General features: G+C 42.7%; 1 protein-coding gene across 6 annotated transcripts in view; it reads right to left on the minus strand.

The window, feature by feature from the left end:
- CUX1 (cut like homeobox 1) overlaps nt 1–12,749 on the minus strand; it is a 266,427-nt gene that overhangs the window by 117,963 nt on the left and 135,715 nt on the right. For all 6 annotated transcript variants that reach the window (XM_088177069.1, XM_088177067.1, XM_088177066.1 and 3 more), the window contains exons 6-8: nt 11,729–11,852; nt 9,701–9,777; nt 8,900–8,966 (exon numbers count right to left, since the gene is read on the minus strand). In XM_088177069.1, coding sequence (XP_088033195.1) covers nt 8,900–8,966; nt 9,701–9,777; nt 11,729–11,852 — 268 coding nt within the window. The remainder of the gene's footprint in view (nt 1–8,899; nt 8,967–9,700; nt 9,778–11,728; nt 11,853–12,749) is intronic.

The following is a 12,749-nucleotide window of genomic DNA, read 5'->3' on the forward strand; positions in this document are numbered from 1 at the left end:
ATTTTTATGAAAGCCATATGTGCCCCTCAGGTTATCTGTCTGATGTATTCAGACAGGTTAATAATCCCCATCCCATAAATGAGGAAATACATAGGAAATGAAACATAAGTAAATACAATTTCTTGAGGAAACCATGCAAAAAAAAAAGTTACCCGCTCATAATCCTCCTCTGCAACTCTCTTAGCACCAACTGTAATAGAAAGATTCCCTTTTCACAGAGCTGAATTTCGACTCCAAGAGGGAAAGGAAGAAAATAGAAACCATTGGACAAAAGTTGCCATGGCACTTCAGCTGTATTTTTTTTATATACACGAATATATGTGGTAGTTAGTACAGCTGAAAACCCAAGTGACTTCAGCCCAGCAATCTGGGTTTCAAGGGGCTCAGCCCCCCCAGGAGGGGCAGGAGGGCAGGAATTCATCCAGAGGGTGCAGTCCCCAGGGAACCCAGGAGATTTATGCCCAGCACAAAACAAATCAACACCAGACTAGCCTAAAGCCCCTCACTAATAAAAACCTGTGTAGGGGAGGGAATAAACCCCCACTATTCAGCTGAAAGTTCATTAGTTCCATGGAAGGAATGAAGACAGGCTGGAAAGCTGGTGATCACAAGTAACCAAAGATCAGCTATTAAAAGGCACTGAAAATCTGCTACAAAAGGTTAGGAACCCCAAGGCAATGCTTCAGTCAAATTTAATTTTTGCTCAAAATTTCTTACAAACAGGCACTTAGAGCTTGCAAGCAAGACTTGATCAGCTGGGGTTTATTCTGGGTTTCAGGCAGCTGCATCCAAGCAAAACAGGGGAAGCAGAAGTCCTTTCCTCTGTGTACTGCCTTGATTTCCCAGTTGTGATCCTTGCTTTAGTACTGGTTGCCTTCCAGTATTCCAGCCCCTGAGCAATCTCCCCGTGACTCAGTTTCTCAATGTGTTAAAACTCTGGGAGGCAAGGCACAAAATCACAGCCTCTGCTCTGTTCTGCTCCTGCAGAAACACCAGAGAAGCCTTAAGGGTTAATAATCTCAGGCTTACAGGATTTGTGTATTATGCATTTGTTTATTTAATGCTTTACATGAATGCTAATGAAGTTATTAACAGGCCTGCATGTTGTCTATTGTTTTTCTTGGGTTTAGTGTCTGCACCATCCTGCCTTATCCCTTCTGCTCCACGAGCTGGCCAACACCCAGCTCTTCCAAATCCCTGAATCAGTGTTCTATCCTGGATTCTCAGTTTGCTGATCAAAGACAGTATTTTTTTAAACTTCTTTGCTGAAACATTATCTTTTTAAAAAATCTAATCAAGATAAAGCAATTCTATTTCCCCACACCAGATATTTTCTGTGACATCAAACTGCAATCCCACATGGCCTTATTGTCTTTTAATTAGATCAGAGGATATGTAAATGAGACAATATTTCTTAGGTCCCATTAAGTGATGTCTCCAGGAGGATCAGAGGGGGCTGAACCAGGCAGGACACGCTCCTGTGACATCCACACCCTCACAGTGACCTCCCCCCATGCTCCAACTGCTCCTCAGGAGTCTTTGATTTACCGGAAATGCCACTGTTTTATGGCATTACTGCTGCCCAAACTGCTCCAAGTGTGCAGACCAAAACCCCTTTTCTCCTGCAAGCAGAGCACAGGGCAAATGCAGGGGTGCAAGAGCTGGGGTGACTCCTGCATGTGCCAGTGCAGACACCTCCCTCCCAGCCCTGCTTCTGCCACGGACATGAGGAAAAGGGCTCAGAGGGAACTCCAAGAATTATATGGGAGTGGGCAGGAGAAATAATTGGGAGTTTTAATGACCTGTACAGCAATGCAGGCACAGGACTTCATGCTGTAGCCTTTACCCTGAGAAATGGGAAGAACCCTGAGTTCCCAACTGATGATACAAATCAGAAATACTTTTTATTTTCAAAGCAACTGTGGAAAGGATAACATCCCTGCTTCTGCAGTCAGGTTGCTGACAGCTGGGGCATCACAGCAACTTTTTAAGGCAGGGATGGGTTCATTTAGATGTAGGTTTAATGAGATGCTGAAAAACCTTGCTAATGAGGAAAAAGCACAGGGATACTTCCATAAGGCAAGTTGTGCCAGATGCAGCCCCTGACAGTGATTACTCACACCTTCCTGTTCTTGGAAAAGGCAAACAAAAAACCCAAATGAAAGCACTTGGAGGAATGTGAAAGTTGTCTGTATGAAACAATGTGGGACCTGGGGGAGCAGGGCTGCCAGCTCTCACAGCAAACACCTGGATTTCCAGAGGGAAAGAAGATCAAGGCAGAAGAAAGAGGCTGTTTTGCAGTATACAGAGTTTCAGTGCCTGGGATCTCACCAAGTTTCCTGAACTTCCATTCTCGTTCAGGACGTTCTCATCTCTTTCAATAAATGAGGGAGCACAGAGCACTTTCCTGACTCATTTCTCTGCCTGCGTGGGAGTGGGAAAAGCAGCTGGAATCCATCCCTGGAGCACAAGGAGAGTTTCCAGTACACAGCAGGGCAGGAAATCACCCATTAAACACGTGGCCAGGTAGAGACAAGCACTGCAGCACCTGTCAGTTTAACTGGGCACCTCCTGGACAGCTCTGCTTTGGGGCTGGAAATGGGTAACCCCACAGGCAGGGCCCCACTGGAAACAGCCGAGCCATTTGTTTGTGATGCTGCCAGGGTTTCTCCCTCTTGCCTCCCCCCAGTCCCAGCCCTGCAGGAGCTGGAGCACGGCACAGCCACGTGCCCTCCTGCTGTCACAGACAAGGCCTCGCCAGGAAGCGGTTCTGCACCAAAATAACTCTGTTGATTTGCTACTTTGCATTGAAAAAAAAAAAAAAATTAAAAAGAGACTGTTGTAATTTGCAGACACACATGAAAGAGCTGCGTGGAATCCAGGCTCAGCTGACTGGCAGATGCAAGCCCAAGGACCTTGTCCCTGCTGGGTGGGGGCAGATGTGCCTCTGCCAGGGGGTTTTCCTTCCCTCTGCCTCACTCCTCTTCCTCACACGGTGCTCCAGGCAGCTGCAAAGGTCAGCTGCTACAGGTAAAAGGAGCTGCTGTGGTGAGGTGGCTCAAAAAGCTGGCATGGCCTTTGGCTGGCCTTACAGGGAAAGGCAGTCCCTGCTGGAGTCTGGGATTGCAGAACACACTCGTGGTCCCTCTGTTCCTCCAGCTGCACCGGCCTGGAGAGCTCTGGCTCCACAAGTGGGGACAGACAGCACAGGGACACAGGGACACTCCTTCCCTTGTCACCTCACACACATCCACAGCCTCTCCATGCAGCTCCATTCCCACGGACAAGCTGTGGTTGCCCCCGTGGCCAGGATGACCCCCAGCCTGGCTGGCACCGGAGCCAAAGTGCTTTGCATTTATGTAAAGATTTCCATCTAAGGATCCCATGTCAACCCAAGGTTACAGATAACACGGTGATGACTAGAATATGCTGGAATACCCTAAGGCTATGTTTTTCTACTTTGGGTTGTTAAATAACACCAGCTTTTAGGCTATACTAGAAAAAGGAACTGAACAGTCTCACTGGAGGTTAAAACACAAACAAAATAAAAGCCCTGAGAGGACCTAGGGCACTTTGGTGCTGTCAGAAAGTTACATTAACTAATTTGCAAGCATTACAAGTCTAACAAAAGAGGCAACAGAGCCCAGCTACAGCACGAACTCCTACTGACTCCAATGGCTCCATTTACATGGAGTTCTCAGAAAAGCACCCTTAGAAATGAAAAATGAAAATAAATAACCTTTTTGTCAGTTTGTGGTCTACCATTTTCATGTCTGCATATTTCTAGACTCCAGCCAAGGCTAGACTGTTGCCTTTGGGCATTAACCACACTCCTTGTGCCTCAGTTTCCCTATCCAAAAGCCAGTGCTTCAAGCAAGCACTCAGGATTTCACAGAGCCAAGTGTTTTACAGGAACACTGAATTCTCTTCCCATACAACTTTACAGCTTTTCTGGTGTGACTGCAGGCTGAAGCAAAAATGTGACAAAAAGGGCTGGTTTGTACATGGGCTTTCAAGCCCTCTTTTACACCAAAGCTTTAGGTCAAAAGAAGAAGCAGTTCTCCAAAGTATTCCCATTAATCTTCACTTGTAGGGTTTTAAGCAAAATATTAATGTTATAATATTGTCTTTCAGCCTGGTGAGTTTTGCATAAGGCACAGTGAAAACTTTGAACCTCAAATGTTAAATGCAGACAGAGATTCAGTTTTTCTTTTTTTTTTTTTTTTTTTTTTTAATTCTTAAAAAAATAGTTCTCTCTAACATCTTCCCTGGTTTTTCATCCTCTCATTACCACCAATCCCGGGGTTTCAGTGGCAGTAGGACTAGGAAGGTGAGGGAAAAACTCTGAAAAGAGACATGGCCTATGAAGTTCTCCATCTCCTGTTTTCAGAGAAATCACTTTAAATACAGCAATAATTCCAAAGCTGAGCATTAGAAGTTAATGACTCATCAAAGGAACAGGAAATAGGGAACTTTAAAACCTTAAAGGCACAACAAATAGAAGCTATTTCATGTCATGTCCAACATCACCACCCTAACTGCAGTACTTCAGGCTCAGTGGGGGGAAGCAGCATTTGAGACCATTTATCACAGTAATTATGTGATGCTGGAGGGAGCACAACTTTATTTTTTATTCGGTTTGACACTGAGGACCATCAAAATGGAAGACTACAAACATTTGAGAAGTGATATATTGGCACCAACCAGCATTTAACCAAGAAAGATTTGTTAAAAAAAATATTTAAGTAAATAATTAAATTCTCACTATATATTGGGAATTATTCCCTTGAAGTCCAAGTTAACAGATTTTCCCTGATAGAGCAGAAGATTTCACATGAATACTTCAACTCCAATTCCACCATCTAACTCCAGGCAGAAGTAACTCTTCAGGAATTCTCTAAAAGTTCTGGTCCCCTGTCTCCAAGCCTAATCCTGCATTCTTTCCATGCAGAAAAGCACATCTGTAGAAGTTTATTCTACACTGATGCCTGAAGGACAGGTCTGTTTGATAATGTGGAAGAAGAGCATCCTTTACCCCAAAGAGCCAAAAACCACAGGCATCTCCTCCTGTTCCCATTGTCCTCCTGTGTCATCCTTAGCTGTGCTGCTAAAAAAAACAATAATCAGTCTGATCTATGGAAGGAAAACAATTCTCTGCCCATATACTGGAGGCAAAATGTTTTTCTACAAGTTATTGAAAGTAGCTGTGTTTGGATGACTGCTTCAGTAAATATGAAAAGCTCCTTCTCAGTAGCATTCCTGTGCTACTTTTAGAAAGACAAAAAGTCTGAATCTTACAGAAAATCCACTGGTAACAAAACTGGTGGTGGCAGAGCTGCTCTGACTGACAACCTTAACCTAAACATTTTCTGGTTTGTGTTGTTTATGAAGGCTTTTTATTGCAGAACTGGGGGGAGGGGGGAGTGGGCAGTACCCGAAATCCTCCCAAGACTACTTAAAGCTGGCTGGTGAAAATGGAGCATTTCAGTGAAATTCGATATTTGCTTTCATCAAAGGCAGGGAGCCTCAACCCACATGTTAACAGTAATGTAACAAGCCTACTGTATGTGCTGCAACCCAAGGTCCTTTTCCAATTAGAATTCATTTAGGTTGGGGGAGAGCAGGGATCAGAGCAAAGAGGTGGCTCTGGAATTGATCTAAAACTGGAATCCAACCATTCTGGCTGGGAGCTCAGCTGGGAATCCCAAGCACTCGCTTGGATTCTGCAGCAAACCAGAAGTGAAAGAGCACTGTCAGAGAGAAAAGCTTGTCCCTGGAAAACTGGGGAAATGTATACAGAATGTTTCTTTTTCTACAAAGAAAGAAAAAGTCTGTTGCACTAGAAAAAAACCAAATAAGCACAATATTCTTTAATTTTGCTGAAACTCAGGTCTGAGTTTGCTTTTTCAGTTCCAGGTCGGATAGAATCTCCAGATCAAACTCATTAGTGCTGGTTAAATCCAGGTTTGCTGATAGGAACGTGGGGGGCAGCAAACAAAATCAGTGTCAGGCCTCAAGAGAGGATGTGCCTCTTTAATTGAAAAAGGCAGAGTAATCATTCATTTATTTAACCCAGAGATGATTATAATCTGAAAACCTTGAAATCCTCTTACACAACAACTGTTTTGGCAAGCCCCTCTGTGTTCCAACAAATATTAAACTGTGCTTGCCATTTGTCTAAGGAATCTTGTATTAATAAACATGAAGAAGAACACTTTTACCTCCCACACTCAATGACAGAAGAAAACAAAGACCAGCTGTATTCATCAATGGATCCTTGTTCTGCACATAAAGGCTAATTACATTTTACTTCAAGCCTACACATGGAAAACTTTGCTCCTGCCATCTTGTCAAAGGCAGCTTCTGATATTCCAGCTGACAGACTGCAATGACTGCACATAATAAACTTCTTTTTGTCATTAACACCTTCAGTGCCCGGCCCGGGGCTGTGCTGGGGCTCAGGGAAGGGGCAGGGGCAGCACACACCCACCTGCTGGGAATTTTGTACGTGGGGATGACAGAATTGGACTGGAAATTTTAATTCCAGCCACTGATCTCATCTGAAGGTGCCTGGCTGTGCCTCTGTCCCTCTCTTTGCACGTAGAGTACTCAGAAGGGGACACAGTGAAAAGATAAAGCAAACAAGTTGACATAATGGTTCCCAACTTTTCACATCACCACAACCAGTCTCCAGGACAAAATCCAGACTCCTTAATGCTGATAATGAAGACGTCTCACTCTGTATTTCTGTTGCTTCTTGGGGTTTTTTTGCCTTGTTTGAAAGATTTTCAAAGTTTCAAGTAGTTGAAAGACAGCTTTATTCGGAGACTGAAAATCTTAAAAGCACTGTTAGCTTTTAAATATTGACAATTATCTGTTTTTTTCCTGAAGGCACTCCAATTCATCTGCATCAAATAAGCGTCTGTAAAACTAACAATTCTGGCCTAAGATAAAAATCACATGTTTTTAAAACATAAAATTAAAATTGGCAATACAAGTAGCTTTTCAGACTTAGATCAAAAGAGGGCTTCTTTTAAGAAAAGAATCAAACTGTCTTTCACCCTTTTTATTGGTGTTTTTTCAGCCTTTCTCCCAGCTTTTACAATTAAAATAGATGACTCAATTTCACTGTCTACATTCAGTTCCCTTTTCATGTTCTTCTACATTTCCATATTGCAAAATTTGGGCTACAAATGCTACAGACGACTGTTGTTATGCAAGAACTATTCCTGCCATAAATATCCAAAAGAATGATAAAATATTTCTGCTGTTATTAGGACCTACAAGTTTGTTTTCACAGTACATTAGTCTGGGAGATAAAGAACAAGCTTAATGTCTGCTTCAGGATTCAGCTCCATGACCACTATATTCCAGAGCCAGTCTCCATAATCATTCTGCTACAGAACACAATAAACTCCTTGTTACTGCAGATGCTACTAATTTTATGTAAGTCTATATAAATTAGGTAAGAGTCATTCTCAAGATCATATAAAAAATAAGTATTTCTTCCTGAAAGAATGAGATTAGAAATGCAAACAAATATTTTAGAGAACAGATTTTGCTCAGTATAAGATAAATTACAGCACTTAGGGAAACAATATTAAAAAATGAAGCACTCTGCAAATAAACACATTAAAAAGGGTGAGAGGTTATTAGGTTCAGTGCCTACAACCACTGATCTCTGCCTGTTCTCCCAGATGTGACTGCAAGATGAAATAACAGCAACACTATCAGTTATGTGCAGGAAAAAACAAAGTCAATCTGCAGGAATTTAAGGCTCCATCTGAACCAGCATTTGTTTACATCCCTTAGAGAGAGATGAATCAATGAGGGAACAAAACTACTTTTGATCCCCTTGCATGGAACTCATTCTACATGGAGCTCAAAGGAAAGTGGACTTCCAGAGCCAGGCCAAAATTCACCTGAAAGATTATCCTGAAGGACATAAAAGGTATTTAAACTCCAAGTGCTGGTTGTTAAAACTACCATGGGCTGAACTTTGTGAGCTCCAGCTGGGTTGCCCACATCCTCAGTGGGGAATCAGATCCTCAGCAGGCACAGCAATTTAAAATTGGTGCCAGCTTGACTGGTTTTTAATGCTGGGCAGTGGGCACAGGGAGGTGACATTGAGTCCCAGCCCTTCCCTTGAGTGTCCCAGCCATCTGAAATGGCTGCTTCGTTCCCATCCCATTTCCAGACACTGAAATGACTCTTTGTGCTTAATCCTGCTGATCATGAGAATTCCTTCTCATTATTAACTTTCCGTAAATATGAAGGGTTCAAAGGAAACCAGCAGCAGTCTGTTTCTTTTGTTGTTCCCTGCCCTGATGGTTAATAAAACCAGAGGATAATTGGAAACAGTAGCTATTAAGAAGACAAGAATATATATTTTTAAGACTACCTTCATGTTCTACTTGAAAACAAGGCAAATCTGCCCAAAATGCTGCTCTCTGTAATTAGGGGTGAACCTAGCAGGGCAAGGATTACTACCCCAAAAGCAGAAAGAACCACAGTGCCTAAGAGTCAAACAGAAATAATTTACTAAATGAAGCTTTGTTTTCACCAAGATGGGAAGATCACAATGAATACCTTATTTCTGAAACTGCCCTATTTCTAAATAAAATACAAGAGATATGCAGGGTAAGAGATACACAGATGAAGCACCTGAGAATGAAACCAGGAATGCAGCAGCATGTGTGCCAGGAGAAATGTCTTGTTGGGGGGAAGAAAATATAAAAACTAATAATCTCTCCATAGGAGGCCAAATTATGACCATGTTTTCCAAAAACTTGGATGCCTGAGCCTCTCTCATCTCATCTCTCTCCAACAGACAGATGCAAAACAAAAAAATCAGTGATACCCTGAAGGAAGACATAGAAAGAAAACAGGGAGATCTTACTTTGCAGTAGTTTCTTCATCATATTTTGTTTTCAGATCAAATAGTTCTGTCCTGGTTTTTTCCAAGGCTAAAAGACATAAACATGAAGCATTACAGTACTGAAATAACAGCATTTGGTCATAAATAAGACTGTACATCTCCTGATGAAAAAAAATAAAGCTGTACACCTCCTTAGCTTTATCCTTCGACCTAGGCAAACCATTATGGCTTAGAAAAAAACATAGGGTTTTGACTTTTTTCACAATCCCTTACAGTATTTCTGTTACATTGCAAAAATTTCCAGGCTCTGCTTAACCAAGCTAGACATTATTAGTTTCTTATTAAGCTGGCTAAACTGCATATTCCTTTGAAATACTTATTGCAGTAGTTCAGGGAATAAATTTTCTTCTGTTCTCATAGTAAACAAAGCCAAATGTATCCAGACCTGGAATTCTGAAGTATGCAGAGATGAAAATTAATGGCAACAACAGGCAAGAAACGGGGTTTACACTGCTCAGTACAGATATTTATGCCAGTTTGGAAATGTGTGGAAGCAGAACACACATGGAGGGTAAGTTCCATGGCCTGCTGCAATTCCAGGGATGCTCTGATTCTGTGTGTGCTCCATGGCCTTGTCCCTGTATTTGCCAGCGACAGCTGCAACAGGAGAGTTTGCTCTGATTCACAAAGCACATCTGAGCTCTGCTGGACCTCCCTGCACACCAAGAGCTGCTTCACACCCAGTCCTGACACAGCCAACAACCCCTGTCCTCTCCACTCCCACCTCATCACCTGGAAAAGGTCACAAAAGCCACGCCAAACCTGTTTGCAAAGCTTGAACTTTGTGTTCGGCTTCCTCCAGCTTCGAGGCTGTCGACATCTGGGTCTCCTGCAATTTTCTGTGAAGGGCAGAGGAGAGGTGAGAGCAGAGCTCGTGATCACAAAACAACTCATCTTGCCTTGCAGATTTGGGGGATGGAGTGATTAAATGTCTCAACTGGAACGAGACAACTGCCAACACCACACAGGCTCCGAGGTGCTTCCGTGGGACCCGTAAGTGCTGTCACGTTTTGAGATGCTGTTCCTATTTTGTGGTCCCACTTATTAAAATTTTAACAGTGTAGCCACCTCATAACATAAGCTGTGAACATTATAAAGAGTTGACTGCTATATAAATGACAACTTCAGTGGAAGGTTTTCTTGAGCATAATTTGTTTTGGAAATGTCACACACATTGAGAAAATTGTCACCAAGCACCCTCTGTTGTACAAAGTTAGTACAAGAAGAATGATACATTTCCATTTTAGTGTCATAATGAAGGAATTTGTTGCCATAACTGATAGAGTGAATAGATGCAGCAGCTGTTTCATCAGAGCTGTAATGGGTGCCAAATGCAGCAATATTATTAGCTACTCTTTAAGAAAACACTCATATTTCAAAACAAATCTCACTGTGATGTTTTCTATAGAACATGAGCAAAACTTTAATATGCTCACATTTCTTACGTCCACAGGCAACATTTTCTTGTTTGTGTCAGTTAAACTCATTTTTACATCATCTGGCCAAGCAGCCACTGCACTCCTTGCTAGGGGCCAGACTGCAGGAGTTATAAAACTCATCTTTGAAAGGAGCTGCTCCAACATCTCCCAGGAGCCGTGCTTTTTACAACACTGCTTTTAGGATATTCTGCAGATCTCAGAATTGTGAAATGGCTTATGAAACTACCAGCATCCTGCCTGCACTCCATGGGGTGCACAAATTTCTTCTCCAACACTGCTGACCAGGTTAATAACTATTTATAGCGAGAATCCTGCGTCAGTTCCCTTCAAACTGAACCATATACTTGGAGACCTCAAAACCTCTCTTACACACACTTTTATTTGCATTCCATGACCTGCCATTTTGTTTTATTTTTAAGTACATTGAAACTGCAGTCGTTAAAACCACAGCTTACAAGCTGCTTATCAAAAAAGCAACCACAGGTATTGATGAATCCAAAAAGACAGAGCTTTGCATTCACTGGTAGATTCTCTCCACTCAGCCCTGAATTTAAACAACCAACCCTCCAACTAAAAAGCTCACGTGAACTGAAGGTTTTCCACGCTATGTTGAACATATTATACCTTCAGTGCTACTGTTCCATGAGACAAATAAATTCTCAAGGCAGGGAATGCAGCCTGAAAGAACTCCCTCTTTAGTCCCTCAGTTTTCTCCTGCCTGATTTATCTGCCCACCAGCCTAAAGATTCAAACACTCTCTGCTCATTTCCAAAAGATCAGAAATGCATCCAAAATGTTTTCTTTTCTTTTCTTTTTTTTTTTTTTTTAATTGATAATAAATAATGAAAGTCCTTCTTAATTTTGGCACGTAGGAAGATGCAAACCTTCCCAGGATAATTCAGGAAGACATCCCCTGTGTCAGCCATTCCCAGGGGAGCAGGGGAGGTGCATCCCTGGCCCAGGCTGTGGGTGCAGTGGTTCATCTGCCCCAGCCCAGGGCTGCAGAGCCTGAGACACACAAGGAATTGCCCTGGCTAATGGAGACAGATTGGTGTCACAGAGGACAGGGAGGAATAAAAGCAGGTTTGCACCCTCCTGAACATGACACCCCCCCTCACCACCACACCACAGAGAAGAGACAATCTGTCCTTGTTTCACTTCCACGCTCTCCCAGTTGTTTTCCTGGGCAAAGTTGAGTATCAAATGATTCTGTGTCAAACGCATAAATCGCCAGAATCACTCAATGGATGAGCTGTCTCCAGCCTCCAGTCCTGGCTGGGAAGATTAAACAGAAAAATACCTTTCTCCTCCTCCCCAACACCCAGACACACACACAAACACACACACTCACCTCTCCTTCTCTGCAAAATCATTTTGTAACTTTTGTTCCTTTTCAAGGGCTATGTTCTCTGCTTGGTTCTTCAGGGTCTGTTCATATTCTCGGATTTTCTCCTTAAGTGCTTTTATTGTAACCTCTGCAGGAAAACAATAGGGGAAGAATGAGTTTACACAGCTCCACGTGGTTCCACAACACAAGGCTTGCTTTACCCTGTAGGCTCAGTGTGTTTTAAACTTTAGCTCTTCAACTCTGACACAAAATCAATGGATATGAGTCCCTTTGGAGACCTTTTACTCCCTAAATGTTAAATTGAACTTTAAGTGTTTAGGTTGAGAAGGATCAATGGAGTTTGCTGGAAAGCAGAGTGAAGAAGGTTCCTCTAACATGAATTTTTTTTAAAAAAGAAGAAAAAAAATCAATTGTAAAATATAATATCACCTTATTGACTAGCCTAAAATTAGCTCAGTGCTGAGAGAAGATTAATAAAGTCCCAGTGTAGGTTTAAGTATGCATTTACACACAGGACACTTAATTCACCTGACTGTGCTCATGCACTAAGAGGCAGTTCCACCATGGTTCATGCACAGATGCAATCTCACACTAATTGAACACATATCTGGGATACAGCTCTGTTCTGCTTCCCAGCTGATGAGAAACCCAGCAGCTGGGATCCAACTGCTGCATTAACAGCAGGCACTGGAGCTCTGCATGTCCCAGTTGCTGTCGCTGCCTCCTCACCCACCCCAGGGTTTACACACAAACATTGACTATTTTAACTTTCTGAGGCCCTTGCAGGCCTTCCAGGGAATTTGCAGAACTCTTTCCTCAGATAAGGGAGCTCTCCTGCATTTCCCCATGCCCAGCAGTGGATGAGAGCAGATGCAGAAACCTGCAGAGCTACAGCTCAGCATCTCCTTACGTGTCCTGATCTGTTCCTACGTGAAAGCCCTGTGATCCCACCCACAGGAAAGGACTGAATCCTTATAGGGCTCAGAAGAGGAAAAGCAGGACATCCACCAGAGTATGCTTTGTA

This window comes from Sturnus vulgaris, chromosome 21, assembly GCF_052056855.1.
Source record: "Sturnus vulgaris isolate bStuVul1 chromosome 21, bStuVul1.hap1, whole genome shotgun sequence".
NCBI lineage: Eukaryota > Metazoa > Chordata > Aves > Passeriformes > Sturnidae > Sturnus > Sturnus vulgaris.